General features: G+C 44.0%; 1 protein-coding gene across 4 annotated transcripts; it reads left to right on the top strand.

Annotated features, from left to right (window-relative positions):
* The first annotated feature begins 1,661 nt into the window (after window positions 1–1,661).
* LOC117428085 (unconventional myosin-Ih-like) lies at window positions 1,662–16,164 on the top strand. Of its 4 annotated transcripts, XM_058994392.1 has the most exons (31): window positions 1,662–1,717; window positions 4,607–4,768; window positions 6,002–6,117; window positions 6,215–6,413; window positions 6,717–6,797; window positions 6,957–7,136; window positions 7,552–7,650; window positions 7,800–7,913; window positions 8,015–8,086; window positions 8,219–8,338; window positions 8,757–8,824; window positions 9,138–9,243; window positions 9,469–9,549; window positions 9,690–9,781; window positions 9,941–10,035; window positions 10,212–10,258; window positions 10,357–10,437; window positions 10,528–10,633; window positions 10,716–10,947; window positions 11,060–11,136; window positions 11,296–11,364; window positions 11,496–11,580; window positions 12,085–12,244; window positions 12,685–12,768; window positions 13,053–13,146; window positions 13,633–13,688; window positions 14,021–14,156; window positions 14,593–14,663; window positions 14,768–14,865; window positions 15,110–15,209; window positions 15,469–16,163. In XM_058994392.1, exons 2-31 carry the CDS (start codon window positions 4,643–4,645, stop codon window positions 15,493–15,495), a joined length of 3,072 nt encoding a protein of 1,023 aa, XP_058850375.1. In that variant the 5' UTR covers window positions 1,662–1,717; window positions 4,607–4,642; the 3' UTR covers window positions 15,496–16,163. The 4 variants fall into 4 exon arrangements, 3 of the variants coding, with proteins under 3 accessions (XP_058850375.1, XP_058850376.1, XP_058850374.1); XM_058994391.1 differs by lacking the exon at window positions 1,662–1,717 and having other exon boundaries at window positions 4,554–4,768; XM_058994393.1 differs by lacking the exons at window positions 1,662–1,717; window positions 12,685–12,768 and having other exon boundaries at window positions 4,553–4,768; window positions 15,469–16,164.
* The last annotated feature ends 2 nt before the right edge of the window (window positions 16,165–16,166 follow it).

Genomic DNA, 16,166 nt, shown 5'->3' with positions numbered 1-16,166 from the left:
GACTTGTTAGTTTTGCTTGTGCTGAAACACAGCAAGCTGCTGCTGTTGATTATGACTGGAGGAGACTGAGCAGGTGTCGTGCCGCGGTGTGCGTGAGCTCCCTCTTCAGGAGAGAAGAGGAAGTACTGTAGTGTAACACAGAAAGGCGGCCCCTGTCCCTCTGCTCTGTATCTGGTGCGCTCAACAGCTGACTTTTGGATTCAGTCCACCAGTTTATGTAAAACGCTTTCCTGTGGATCCGTGCATACCTATATAAACAACTGCAGATAAACTGTGAAAAGACTTTAAACTGCCAGCTGAATCAGAGCAATGTGCAAGCTGTACCACAGTGTGATTGAAACTGGAATTACAGTCTGCACACTGTAAGCGTTATTCTATAGTGGAGGTGCAATGGGGGCTCAGATTGCCTGGCGATTCGTAGGCTTGCTGGTACAGACACATCCTCATTCACGTCACATGTATTTAGCTTCTTCCACACTGAACATAGTCCCAGCATATCTTCCAGAGCTTATTTAGTGACAGTTAATAAAAGGATTTGTAAGTGCCAGCTCCTAGGTGGATGATTACAGCATCGCTTGTGCACATTTTCAGCACTGTGCTTTAGCTCATTGTTTTTGGGTTGGTTACATGGTCGCCATGTACAGCACAGCACTTGTATTAAGGAATAGACTTATGGATCTGCTATAAACAACCCAATAATACAGTCTGCCATTATTAGCAATACCAAGCTAGAACAGTACTGTTTTGAAAAAGTAATTTCCAGGAAAGCGTAGAATTACTTGATAAAAATGAATGACTGTAAGGTTACAAGTGTTCTATAGAGGACAATACAGAGATTTGGGGGTCTCTGTTAATTCGATTTTTGCTTCAACACACAAGCCCCCCATCTGAATCATTGGAGTTGATGAAGGACAAGGTCAAGATGATTAACAGACCTTCCTAAAGTGTGGACACCTCCAGGGAGAATAAACACCTCTGAATAAACCCAAATAATAATAGAACAGAGTTGGTTTCCCAGTGTCCGGGCAGAAGTCGGGCGGTGGGTATCCTGTTTTAGCAGCTCTGTGTTTGTTTTGGCTGCAGACTATAGATGTAGGAAGTGGTAGGAAGTCTTCGTTAGGCGCGCACAGCCACTGTTGGGTTGACGTCAAGGAGCCGAGCCGAGCCGAGCCGAAGTGAATACAGAACCGCAGTGAGCACCTTGCCTGTGTGTGTATCTGAGAACGTGCCCTTCATCTCTCTTACAAGGAAAGAGGCTCAGGAAAGGGGATCACAATTCTAAACAGATTCATTACTGTTTAGTGTAGTGCCCTTGGTCCAGTCACCGACTCACCCTAGGAACTGGCAGGACTTGGTCTTCCTGTGAGTTCTGCTTACCAAAATAACCATGCATGAAATAATAGCACTAAAATATCAATGAAAACATGCAATTGAATAGTCTCTCTCTCTCTCTCTCTCTCTCTCTCTCTCTCTCTCTCTCTCTCTCTCTCTCTCTCTCTCTCTCTCTCTCTCTCTCTCTCTCTCTCTCTCTCTCTCTCTCTCTCTCTCTCTCTGCCTATATTATTGGTGGTTTCTTATTGGTGGAAACCTGTCAGGCTTCAGCTGTCAATGTTTCCTGTCAAAGATAGGACTTGTTTTTTATATAAGAAAAGTGAGTTCCCCTTTAAGCATATAACCGGTCTCTACGAGACTGTCAAAGGAGAGGCACATATACAAGGTAGGGGATTTTCACTGATTCGTGTTCTAGTTCAAATATATATAATTCCTATATCTCAACATCTAGTCAAAGTAAATGGAATATATTCCTTATTATTCTTTACTAATTCTTGTATCATTTACCTTTAAGATAGGACAGGCTTATTATTTAGGGTGGTGACTTGTGAAGAACAGCAGCTGCAAACCAATCAAGCGATATGTACAAGGAGCTCAGAATATACTGCATTTCTAGCAGCTCCTGCATTGTGTGATGAGAAGATGGTAGAAGTCTAATTTCAACCCATTAAAGTTACAAAATACAAAATAAACAACTCTTAACAACATTATAGCGATTGAATGCATTGGAAGAAATGTAACTTTGTATGTGTTTTATGTATTTATTTGCCTATTTTAATTCCATGCTTTCACAGAAGGACTCTCATAACCACATTTACACAGGTGGCCTTCTTCATGAGTTGCTTGTTTTAACTTTTTTTAAAAAAATTTTTTACAAAATGAAAACGCAAAGACATCCTTCTTATACAAGTATTCTATTAGCTGCAGGTTGACAATGAAAAACAGCTTTAAATCATAAAGATATTAATAAAATATGTAATTAAACATAACTGCAAACAGTTGGCAATTATATGAAATAAGTTCAAGCAGAGACGCACAGTAATAGCAGACGTTTCAGTACAGTGTCTGCAGTCTCAATGCAGTTACAGTGCAGGTATGATGGGTCTAAACTGCGCTTCAAATTATACTTCAGCCTCACTAGCACTGCGCCGGCCCATTTCATATCTGTCTCAATTGAATGCATTAATTGCAATGGTTTTCTACATGTTTTTCATTGATGAATAGCAGCACTGTATTTAACCACTGATTGCCCTGTGAACGTGGCATAAGCTGGCCATGGACCCCCTATGGGTATCTTCTATCTTCAGTGTTCATGGCTTCTCTTTTTGATATTGTCGGTATAGGTGCCCAGGTGCGACATGTGTTCTGCCTTTTTTTTGACCCCTGATGGCTGGACCATAAGACACCTGTGACCTCTAAGCACCTCCAGGGGTGAAGGATAATCCTCCTGCACCTCCCACCTAGCCCTCAGTGTTTTGTTTTTCTTCTTGTTGAAACAAATCGCTTGACCTCCAAAAGCAGAGCTATTGTTGTGCATCCGTTTCTCTTTCTTTCAACAAGGCGGGACGTTCTCTGCCACAGCTGACTGTATGAAAGGGCGTGGGGTGTTTGTGGTTTTATCTCAGTGGTATAGTGGAATAATAGAAGGTGGGTGGTACTGCGGTGGTTGCAGCTTGGCATGAGCTCCCACGTCTGAAAGGGAACCTGTATCTCCTTGCTGTCTCCTCTGCTCCGGTTCACAGTGATGGATTATCCAGAGATGGAGACGGGGAAGCAGGTCGGAGATTAGAAGCCCTGATGCAGTCCCACGCTTCGGGTTGATTTCCAGTTTTAGGATTAGGTTAAAGGGAAGTCCCTCTAGGGTGGGACCGAACTGAACTTGATCACTTTTGCAACATTTGCAACTGAACTGAACTTGAACAAAAGTGCAGCTAATACTAATACTAATCAGTGGAGTAGTGGTTACAGCTCTGGACTCCTGACCGGAGGGTCGTGGGTTCAATCCCAGCTAGGGGACACTGCTGCTGTACCCTTGAGCAAGGTACTTTACCTAGATTGCTCCAGTAAAAACCCAACTGTATAAATGGATAATTGTATGTAAAAATAATGTGTAAAAAAATAATGTAGTTGTATGTAAAAATAATGTGATAACTTGTAACAATTGTAAGTCGCCCTGGATAAGGGAGTCTGCTAAGAAATAAATAATAATAGTAATACTAATTCTAAAAGTAATACTAATTATAATAATAGTATAAACTAGCAGTCAAAACTATTAGTAAACCACATGAGTTGTTATAGTTCCACTGTAGCAAAAAGAAAGTCTGTATTTCTTTCCACACAGAAAAACGCTCCTCTAGCAGTCTGCTGTAATTGCCTCTTCACTGGTTGGTCAGGTTTAAAGAGTGGTGATAGAAATGTTTTCCGAGGTGACTGTGCTTGCTTGTTGCACACTTGGGTTTCAAAGGGTTACAGAGCTGATGTTTTCAGTGGTGTTTGTTCTGCTGAAAGGGAGTGCGGGCAGCCTTGACATCTTCAGATACATTTTGAGGAAACAGGACGCTGGGGACGCTTTGTTTTCAGAGCTGCTAGTCCAGTAAAGGGGGGGGGGGTCTTCATTGTAGTGCCATTGATAAGCTAAAAACCCACGACTTGCTGATATATGACTAACTAGCTTTGCACTTGGTATTGCTGTTGGGCTTATTATAGAGCTAGGGGTACCTGATCTCCAGAGCAGGAGTGTACAGGGACTTAGCAGGTAACCCTGCTGTGAGTTTCAGTGTGGCTCACACTGCTGGGGAGTGTGAGGGGCTGGCCTGGTCTCTCCAGGCAATAAAGACATGACTTTCCCCAAGATTAAATAATAATTGTGGCGCCACTATCCAAATAACAGAAAAGACAACATCTCATGTTTGTGAGATTTGGTGTTTTTTAAAAGCCGCTATAAGGATAGCTGTACTATACTCTTAGTGTTGCCTGCAGCAAAATCCAAATGCAGCTTTATTATTTTTTCTATATAAATCACAGATAAAAGAGACAGCACAAGGAAGTACAAGTAAGTCATTAGTTTATGATAAAGACATTGTGTTGTGTATCTCTTAAAATACAACTTTCCGGCAACATTTTCTGGCAACTTTTCAAGCAATTATTTACTAATGTCAAGAGAAACAGCAGTAACAAATTGCTTTAAAAAGTCACAACCAGTTGCTTCAGTGGTTTGAGTTGTATTGCTTCATGTCCCTGGAGATGAACCTGTCCCCCTGCCCCTGTGTCCCAGGGCTCGGAGGTGCGATTGAGCCGGGTCCAGCTCAACATGGAGGGCGCTCTGACGGCACGAGACCGGGTCGGGATCCAGGACTTCGTGCTGCTCGACTCCTACACCAGCGAGTCAGCCTTCCTGGACAACCTGAGGAAACGCTTCCGAGAGAACCTCATCTACGTAAATATGCTCCGTCCGCAACCCCGCGGCACGCAAGAGTGCCACATTCACGAATACTCAGAGAAACCCAAGACATTGGGTTTAACGTTTCAGTTAGAAGTCAATTTGAATGTCTTCGATGTTTCAATGAGTTTTGATTAATATATCACTGATGATGACTCTACCCCACCACCCCCACCCCCGAGTGATAAAGTGTGAAGGATCTCTTAATGGAATGTGCCTATGCTGGTTTTGCTTGTATTAGGCATTGCATAGCCTTGCGCAGGTGTGAATGGCGCCTTGTTTTTCCGAATGGGCTAGCAGTTATTAGTTGTTCTATTTTCTGTTGTCTTTCTTGCAGAGTAAATATGCTACCCATTGATCTTGAGCTTAGTATATTTAATATAAAGTACTGTCCCCACTATCACAGTTCAGCTGCAATATATCTTCTTAACATCACAATTCAGAGGTAGAGGTATAGAATGGGAAATTCCAGAATCTATACAGAAAGGTTGACACACTGACGATGTCACTAGAGTTAATTATGGGAGCCTGCCTCATTAGTAGCATCAGATAATCAGAGCCTCCTTCTGGGTCCCTGAGTGCCGGGGCTATGCCTCACCGCTCCTAGTCAACTGAGGCGGGAATCACTATCAGACAGGTACTATTCAGCACTGAGCCAGACTTCAGCAGGCACTTGTCTGTGCCCCTGTCACTGTGACCATCTGGCTGTCTCTGCCATTGTTTTCCAGGCACCATCCAATGCCAGGAGCCTCAAAGAAAAGTACGCTTTCTGACTCGAACTACAAACAATCAAACAAACAAACACACACTCCAACTCAGACAAAGACCCAGTAATTAGTTTACGCTGGCTAGTTAATGACAAATTGGAGGCTAAAACTGGAGGTAAAACTCAGTTGAGACTAGAAACTTTACACATTTGGTGGTGTAGTATTTTTAATGAAATGTTGGTCCATTCATACGGCTCACATTTATACTTGGCAATGTCTTTGTTTAGGATATTTTCTTTTCCGTTTTTGGGTTTCATAATTGGTTATTTTACATGCACTTAAACCTAAACTGCACCTAAAACAGTGAACAATCCACAAGGACTATCCACAAAACAATAATCCGTAAAACAAAAGTACATGTAAAAACTAAAAACAAGACCTGGTGTGGACTGCATAATTTAACAATTGCCCTACCTCGACAGTACATTATTAATACTCTTCCTCTGTCTGTGTGAATTGTCAGACGTACATAGGCACCCTGCTGGTCTCCGTTAACCCCTACAAGGACCTGGAGATCTACACCCCCAAACAGATGGAAATCTACATGGGGGTCAACTTCTTTGAGCTGCCTCCCCACCTGTGAGTACACCCTGCACAGTGCATGTGAAAGGGTTCATTTAAAACAGCATGTCAGAATATTGCAGTCAATTTTGCCTTTGTCTCTGGATTGCCTCAGCTATGCTCTGGCTGACAATGCCTACCGCACCATGCTGACGGAGTACAACAACCACTTCATCCTGATCTCTGGAGAGAGCGGGGCGGGCAAGACCGAGGCCTCTAAGAAGATCCTGCAGTACTACGCAGTGACCTGCCCCTGCACAGAGCAGCTCCAGACTGTGCGGGACCGCCTGCTGCTGTCCAACCCTGTCCTCGAGGTGAGAGGTTGGGGTTGGGGTTGGGGATGGGGTTGGGGTTGGTGATGGAGTTGGGGTTGGGGATGGGGATGGGGTTGGGATTGGGATTGAGGATGGGGATGGGGATGAGGATGGGGGTGGGGTTGGGACTGGGGATGGGGGCGCTGACTCAAGGGGCCAGGTTTATCAAGGTCCAATTTTAAGCAGTATAATTTTTTAATCCCACAGTAAATTTGGTCAAATGAGACCCCATCCCACCATTTTAAAATCTGTTAAGTTTCTGCTATTAAGATTTTCTCCAGTAATTGATTGCCGTTGTTCCAGGCTTTTGGGAATGCCAAGACTCTGCGGAATGACAACTCCAGCCGCTTCGGGAAGTACATGGACATCCAGTTTGATTTCAAGGTAGAGAGAAATCAGGGTGCGGTAGTCTACTAGTTACAGACAGATTCTATTACCACTCGATCATTGGGCTGTATATTGCACTCACACTACAGGTTTCAAAACAAATCTTTCTTCTCTGGTTGAAACAAACCCCCATACGGCTGTTTATTCTACCGGTAGGGGGCGGCAGTGGGCGGACACATCTTGAGCTACCTGCTGGAGAAGTCGCGCGTCGTCCACCAGAACCACGGAGAGAGGAACTTCCACATCTTCTACCAGCTGGTGGAGGGGGGCGAAGAGGAGCTGCTGCGCTGGCTGGGGCTGGAGCGCAACTGCCAGCACTACAGCTACCTGGTACAGGTGAGAACTAAACAGAGCACTACAGCTACCTGGTACAGGTGAGAACTAAACAGAGCACTACAGCTACCTGGTACAGGTGAGAACTAAACAGAGCACTACAGCTACCTGGTACAGGTGAGAACTAAACACAGCACCACAGCTACCTGGTACAGGTGAGAACTAAACACAGCACTACAGCTACCTAGAAAAGGTGAGAACTAAACACAGCATCACACCTGGTACATTGGCACAAATAAGGGTTTTTCTTTGCCTCTATGCCTCTACTGTTACCGGATGAAGGTAATGTCCATACCTGCTATGGGTTGATGTTACTTCTCTATGTTGTTGGTACAGGTAGACACAGTAAGGTTTTGCTGCATGCTCTGTTGTTTCTAACACATTGCTTCACTGCATTGCCTTTTCTCCCCACTGACAGGGTGAATGTGCCAAAGTGAGCTCCATCAACGACAAGAGTAACTGGAGGACAGTGCGTAAAGCCCTCTCCGTCATTGACTTTAACGAAAACGACATTGAGGTGAGCGCCACAGAAATATAACTAGAAATGTATGTACAAAGAACTCTGTACAGGGGATCTGAGAGCCAACAAAATAAGACTAGACGATACAGTAGCAGGGGATTGGGTCTGTGGGTTAACAGTTTCTTCTCTGACCCTTCCCTTTAAAGCATCTTTTTGGGATCATTGCCAGTGTCCTTCACCTGGGAAACATTCAGTACGATGCAGACAATAAGGGATCCGCCGTTATTGGTAACAACGCAGAGGTGCGGTGGATTTCAAAGGTAAACCTGCGCTTGAGAATCCATACAGCTGTTTGATTGGCAGGGAGCTGGGGGCATGCATACAGCTGGGATCCTCTGACTGCTTGCTCTTTCTTGTGTAGTTGTTGGGGGTGTCGGTGTTGGTGCTACAGGAAGCTCTCACTCACAGGAAGATAGAAACCAGGGCAGAGGAGGTAAGACGTGACTGCATCGTGACCCTTCAAAAGAGGCTCTGTCCACATGTTAGTTCGGGGTCCTTTTTTGTTGTCATCTTGGCAAAAGATGAGAAACGATAGCAGTAATTCGTGATTGATTCCTTACTCCAGGTTCTAAGCCCTTTGAATGTAGATCAGGCCTACTATGCCAGAGACGCTTTGGCCAAAGCAATCTACGGACGGACGTTTACGTGGCTGGTCAACAAGATCAACGAGTCTCTGGCGAACCAGGTAAGGGCCCGACAGCCTCCACACAGATGCAGCTTCTTCATTTCTTCCATGGCATCACTCGTCGTTTTTGAGGTTGGGCATGCGGAGAACAACCATGATCCAGGGCACATGTAAGACTTCATTTTGAAGTTGAGGTGAACACATAACATGTCTCCAGATGGCGTAGGAGTATATACGTGTTAGAGAAATGAGGTCAGGCCAATCCATGATTTCTGTTTTCTTTGCATTACTAGATTCTCAGGTTCTAGCTTGTGTATTCCGGAGATGTCTCAGCAGCAAGATGTTAACATTGTATAAAGTCGAGCTGGTGAGGTGTAGACGTCAGTGCTGGTGTTACCCGTCACATTGCTCCTTTATTGCGGGTTGCTCTAGTCCGTGTGTCCCTGTTGACTGTGTGTCTCTCTGCTCTGTACTTCAGGATCCCAGCAGGAAGACAGTGATAGGGTTGCTTGACATTTATGGCTTTGAAGTGTTCTATATAAACAGGTACGGACCCTTCACCCTGTGATCTGCCTATTCTCATATCACAAGCTGAGCTGGAATTCTAGCACATTTATATATTTATAACTGTATATCTGTGGACCAGTGTCTATCATATCTAATTAAAGATACAATAACCATGACTACTAACAGCCAGGGGGTGTCTGCTTTAAAATCCTTGCAACAGTTACTCCATTTGAAAGTAAGGGGGCACTGTTTGCTATGTAAATATCCTACTAGAAGTTAGTCTCTGTGTAGCCGGCAGGAATCTTGACTGAACTGTGCGGTAAAACAGTAGGTTTTTGTTTGTGTGTTTCAGTTTCGAACAGTTCTGTATAAACTACTGCAATGAGAAGCTGCAGCAGCTCTTCATCCAGCTCACCCTGAAGTCAGAGCAAGAGGAGTATGAGATGGAGGGCATCGAGGTGACTACACTGCTGTTGATGTTGCTTTGGTTTGATTTAAACCCTGATGTCCTTAAAGCATTTCAATTCCGTCCTGTCTAAATCCCACCTACCCAGAGTACTTCCATTCACCAACTCAGGAACAGGACTTCTCAGGGAACAAGATGTGTGTGGTTGACGTATTCAGGCATGTATAAATATGCTCTAAACATCTCTTTGCTCTGCTCCCCTCTCTGTGTGTTTCAGTGGGAGCCAGTGCAGTACTTCAACAACAAGATCATCTGTGACCTGGTGGAGGAGAAATACAGAGGCATCATCTCAGTCCTGGTAAGCCGGCGAGCCGCAGGGTGCTGATCACAGGACAGTTCCACTTGCACAGCGGGCTCCTCTGCACAGTCTAACTCAGTAAGCGGCAGCAGTCCAGTCCAGAAACCAGAATGTGTTTTTTTTTTCTTTCTGTGGACCAGGACGAGGAGTGCCTGAGACTGGGGGGGGCCACAGACCTGACATTCCTGGAGAAGCTGGAGGAGACGGTGGGGAATCACCCCCACTTCGTGACGTGAGTACCGCTGTAGAGCTACGGGAGATATAATGAATGCCTGTGTTAAGACATTCAGAGACAGTTCTTCATGCAGCATTGATGAAGAACCTATTGGTTGTTGTGGAGGTGCTTCGTTTTCACCTGACCCCTAACCCTGCCCTGTCCCGTTGTCTCCAGGCACAAGCTGGCGAATCAGAAGACACGCAAGACCCTAGAGCGAGGAGACTTCAGGCTGCTACACTACGCTGGGGAGGTCACCTACTGCGTCATTGGTGAGGACTAACACAATGCATCTGCACTGTATAACAGTATACAGTGGTGCAGGGAGCGTTGTTTAAAAACGGTCTTCCCCATCAGTAGTTTGGATATAGTTCGTTATTAAGTTCTGTGATTGAGCACTGGAGGTTTTACCGGTTCTTCACATGTATTCTTTTTATCACTGCGACAGGATTTCTGGACAAAAACAACGATCTCTTGTACAGAAATATCAAAGAGGTAAGAAAATGATTCTAACAGCATGAATACATTTGCCTGGCCGTCTGTCTGACTTGTTGGCAGTGTTGACAGGGCGCTGACCAGTCCTTTTCTCGCAGGTGATGTGCAAATCCCGCAATCTCATCGTCAAGCAGTGCTTTATGCCCTCGGAGCTGGACAGCAGGAAGAGACCCGAGACGGTAAGGACCAGAGAGAGAGAGTGAGAGGGAGGCCGTGTCTGAGTGTGCTCGGAGGGCAGCATGATTGAGAGTGTGTTTGTGTGCCCGCAGGTTGCCACCCAGTTCAAGAGCAGCTTGGTGGGGCTGATTAAAATCCTCACGGCCAAGGAGCCCTCCTACGTGCGGTGTCTGAAACCCAACGATGGCAAGCAGGCAGGTGAGGCTGGCACTGGGTTAGAGGTGGATGTACAGGGTGCCTGTACTGTAGCCCTGTTCTGATCTCTCTCTCTGTCTTTCAGGACGGTTTGATGACGTGCTGGTTCGGCACCAGGTAAAGTATCTGGGTCTGATGGAACACCTGCGGGTCAGACGGGCTGGCTTTGCATACCGGCGGCGGTACGAGATCTTTCTGCAGAGGTACAAGTCTCTGTGCCCCGATACCTGGCCGCACTGGCGAGGCCCGCCTGCAGAGGGCGTCGAGAGGCTGGTCAAGTACATTGGCTACAAACCAGACGAGTACAAGCTGGGCAGGTGAGAAGCTCTGGGCTGGGAGATGGACAGTATTGTATTGGAATAGTACTAAATATTCAACGTAATGCCGTAATTCAGTAATTCCAGATTCTGTTTCGTTTTCTACACTCAGAACGAAGATATTTATCCGATACCCCAGGACGCTTTTCGCCACCGAAGATGCATTTCAGATCTGCAAGAATGAGCTGGGTAGGGGCTTTTACTACTGATACTTTTATTGGTTCTTTCATTTAGAGAGCCTAACCTATGTTTATAATCTTCACAGAAAGCAGTCCTAAAAGAGTGTTGTAAATAGGGCTCATAATAGCACTAAGTCTGCATTACCCTGCCTGTTTGTTTACATTGTAGCCACGAAGATTCAAGCCAAGTATAAAGGGTACAGGGTGAAGGGGGAGTACAACAAGCAGAAACAAGCAGGTGAGTGAACGCTGTGGTGAGGAGCTCTTACATTGATAGGAGACGTTTAGCAGACTGTACCTCTGATGATAAACACAGAACAGTGGTGTGGAGAGGCTGGTTTGAGAGAGCTGTGTAATCCTGTCCTGTAGCCATCAAGATTGAGACGTGTTTTAGAGGAGTGCTGGCCAGGAGGAACCGCAAGAAGAGGGAGTGGGCCGTCATCACCATTAAAAAGTAAGAAGCGCTCGGAACTCTGGGATTGAAAAGAGCACACTGAAGAACTCTGGGACTGAAAAGAGCACACTGAAGAACTCTGGGATTGAAAACAGCACGCTGGAGAAGACAGGGGCCGAAACGTTTGTCTACATGACTCGTAGTTTCTTATAATTCTACCTTATGCTTACTCTATAGAAAAAAATGTCAAAGTCATGAAATCCCAAATCCCAATTTAATGATATATATTCATTGACAAAAGTATGTTAAACATACAGTAATGTTGGGAAGTTGGCTCTTTTGAGCAAAACTATATGTATATATATTGGGCTTCTAAAATGAAATCTCTGGTAGTTGACTGTGTTGAGTAACAGAAAGACGCCTCTGTGTGAATGGAGCCTGCTTCTTTTGGTATAGCAGGCGGTGCATTGGTGTCTGGATAATGCATTTCCAATGCCTGCTGTTCTCTGCATCAATAGACTGCACTGTTATCGGGTGGAATTGACTTTCTTTTTCCCCTGCCAGGTTTATAAAAGGTTTCATGTACAGGAACCAGCCTCTCTGTGATGAGAACGCGGAGTATTTAAACTTCGTGCGATACAACTACCTGACGAGACTGAGAGAGCACCTCCCCAAACACGTCCTGGACAAGACCTGGCTCAAGCCTCCGGCCGTCATGGAGACGGTGAGGTCGTCTTTATCATCTGAAAGACAAGGGTCTGTGACACGGGCATTTCCATAGATAATATTTCATTTTTGACCATCACAAAATGTCCCTCTTACAGACCATTGTGCTTGAAAGAAAGAAAGTCCTATTAAAAAGTATGGCTTATAATTATAGTTTGAATTCTATAAGTATACTTTATATTAATAATATCCCAGCAGGAAGAGACACAGTGAAAATATAAGACCTGGAAAACACTATCAGTGTAACAAAGAGCTTGTAGATGACACTGCTGTGCTGCGGGCTGTAGCGGCGTGGCTGTGCTGTTTGACTCACATAGTGACACAGGGGCAAGCTGCTTTGAGAAGGGGAGCCAGCAGGGGCCACAAACAAGTAGGCAATTAATAGACTCTGCAGCAGGGCTCGGGGCTCAATGACAGTCCTTGTTGTTGTCTGTCCAGACCTCAGAGATGCTGCGTAAGATCTGCTATCGAACCATGGTCCGGAGGTACGTCAGGGGGGTCAGCGCCCCGCGCAAAGCACAGGTAAGGACGAGGGGAGGAGGGAGCATGATCAAGCAGGACTGGAACTCAAATGGTGTTAACCCTTACCATAGTAAAAGCACAGCAAAGTGTAATAAAGCATAGGGAAGCCCAGAGAGGTATGGCCAGCATATTAAAAAACATGGCAAACTATGGTAAATGCATATTGTAAGTGTGAGAGCATGGGAAAATGACTGTGCACATTTATCATGAGAGAAACGCAGATGTTTTTAACCTACCAATGAAAAGAAAAGGAATAAACATATAATTTGACTTCCTCTCCACAGCTGCAGCTGAAAGTGGTGACCAGCGCAATATTTAAAGGGAAGAAAGAGGGCTATCCACAGACAGTGCCCAAACCTTTCATTGACACCAGACTCAGTAAGAATGAATATCAAGCCTTATCTCCTGCATTGCAGAACATGCAATAAATAACACTGAAAAAAACAAGAATGTGAAGACATTCTGAAATGATGGCCTCCATCCTTACAAACAGAGGCAAAAAGATATTTTTTAATATCGCTTAGGATTATCACCATTATCTTAAACACAACAATAAGGAGACAGTTTATATTGCTAATCCTAAATGGTAAGAAAATGGATCGACAAAAATGGCAACATGAAGAAATTCCATTTATATGGAACACCAGGGACACAGAGAGGTGATATCCTTTTTTTTTCTTTTTTTTTTAGAGCTTGCTCATTATTTTCTTGATGCTTAAAGACACAATATTTTTGTAGTGCAATTTGCAGTTATACTTTGTTTAGAAAGTTACTGTGTCCAAAATACTGCATTACACCGTATTTATAAATTTTTTAATTAAAAATCCCTGCACTAAATTGTATACTTGCTGTTTTTGCATTCAGGTGAACAGGAAATAAACATGAAGGTTTTGCAGATGATTCGAAACGAGAGGATCAAGGTAACTAAGCCATGTGGTTAAGGGGATGACAGCTGACAGCGTCTGAAGCTCGGAACACAATGCCAAGCAGCATCAGATTATACAACCAATACCTGCTTTTTCAGATCAACACAAACATGTGTGTGGCTGGAATACAGAACCTTCCATGCAGCCGTTCAGTTCTCCATCCAATAAGCCACTTCGCGGTCATTACTGGGAAAAAGTTTCATTTGTCTATTCGGACGTGATGTCACATATACTGTGAGAAAATAGGTCATGCACAAAGTATATCCAAGTACCTTAGTTGTCCTACTCATCTGTGTGTGTGTGTGTGTGTGTGTTTTTTCACGCAGTACGGCACTCCGGTAGTGAAGTATGACAGGAACGGGTACAAGCCCCGGCCGCGGCAGCTCGTTCTCACCCAGGGGGCAGCGTACATGGTAGAGGAAGCCAAGATAAAACAGCGAGTGGAGTACGCCACACTGAAGGGTAAAGGGGACCCCTGCACAGAACTGCCTCTGTACCACTCAAGCACTTCAGTTTGAGCTTCACAATAAGAGCTGTAAAAATTGAAGAAAAACAAGATGCAGCAATGAGATAATGATGACACCACGTGGGGTTGGGGAGACTCATCAGTTGAGAAAGGACAGTAGAAAATAAAAGTTTTTAATCCTGTGGTAACGTTCACGGGTTAAATAATGATCAAACTCTTTTAGGGATGTGCAAAACCAAAAAATCTGAATGTCATGGTTAAAACTACTTCCTAGTAAACCTTTTATTAATAGTTACCGGTATTTAAAAATGTGCTACTTGGCCCACAGTGCCCCATCGTGTTGAAAATCGCAGCAAGATTTTCATGGGGAAGTTGAATTGCAATCATACTATCTGTTTACTGTTAAAGTTGTCCTGCTCTTTGCTCATCCAGGTGTGTCTGTCAGCAGTCTGAGTGACGGGGTGTTCGTAATTCACGTCCCTTGTGAGGAAAACAAACAGAAAGTAAGAGCCTGAATCTTTACTAGCAGTAAACGATTTATTGCTTGCAGTTTGTGTCTTTGTTTGGAAGGACAGTATGTTCTGAATTGCACTCTGTTGTATTCCAGGGCGATGTGATTCTGCAGTGTGATCACGTGTTTGAGACTGTGACAAAGCTGTGTGTGTTGGCCAACAAACAGAACTCCGTAAAGGTAGTTCAGGGCAGGTACGCAATCACCTTTTCAACCTGTAGTGTGTTGAGCACTATGGAAATGGACATCATCTGTTTCAGCACGGCTAGAATTTGCATTACTGTCGATTTAATGTAACTGGATGTGGATGTATTGTTGCTTTCTCTCTGTGGTTTTGGGACTCTTTTACAACCTATTTGGATTTAGGGACTTGAAAGAAACATAAAGAAATATATTGCACACGAATGAAGCAGCTAATTCAATCTGCTTCTTTCCCAGCATGAAGTTCACCATCCAGCCTGAGAAGGAAGGCATTATTGACTTCAGCACTGGGCAGGAGCCAATGGTCTACAAGGCAAAGAATGGGCATCTGATGGTGGTGAGTGAGATGTATTAGATTGTATATCAAGGTATTTGCAAAGCCTGTAATGGACCTTGAGGACCGTGGATATTAAGCACCTTCATCCCTGCTTGTTGGCAACACATTTTCTAGGTCCCAGCACCAAAAAAAAAAAAAAAAAAAAGGACAGGTTCAAGTTATTATTAAATAAATACCATTATCCTTTCAAATTAATGCAGCTTGCAGGTTTCTTTTAAGACGTGAAAGAAATTCTTGGTTTTCTTTTTATTTGCCCCAGGTATCTCCAAGAACAAAGTCTCGATGACCTGTTATGAATCCTGGACTGACTGCATAGAGGGGCTCCGTGTTATAATGACAGTGAATACACTCTGTGTTCTTCTCTCTATGGTTTCATTCTTACAGAGTACAAATAAGCAGTGCTTTTAGAACAGGAGTCCTTAATTGGCATCATCTCTTATTCTGTTAAAATAAAATGGCCCACCTCTATAGAAAACAGTGGGAGAGCAGCGTCTGATTGTTGTATAATTGAAGATATAAAATAGGACAACTATTAGTATTCTGTATGTATACCACAAAACAAAGAATGCATTGCAACAATTACTTACAATTAAAAATAAGGGTTGTACCAAAAATAGATACTTTTTAAAACCAATTAGTGCATTTGGCACTGCCTTCTACACAGCTACGCTGTTAATATTGTCTGAACTTTAAATACCAGTACCTGCTTGAACCTACAGCCTTCTGCAGTGCATCCCAGAACGGTCTGAATTGGACGTGTAGAAGATTATTGTGAACTAGCTCACTGTTTTAATTAGCTGGTGCTGATTTCTGCTGTTCTTAAGTTTTCATCCTGTATGTGGCCAGAAGAGACTCATTCCACAAGCTTGCCTGAATTACTTTGTTGGACATTGCTCATCATGTTCATTATTATTTTGTGATACTGAAGCCATATGTACCATAACATTTTTATACATA

Source organism: Acipenser ruthenus, chromosome 21 (assembly GCF_902713425.1).
Source record: "Acipenser ruthenus chromosome 21, fAciRut3.2 maternal haplotype, whole genome shotgun sequence".
Lineage (NCBI taxonomy): Eukaryota > Metazoa > Chordata > Actinopteri > Acipenseriformes > Acipenseridae > Acipenser > Acipenser ruthenus.
Note: the sequence above shows the minus strand (reverse complement) of the source record. Positions and strands in the feature narration are given on the sequence as shown.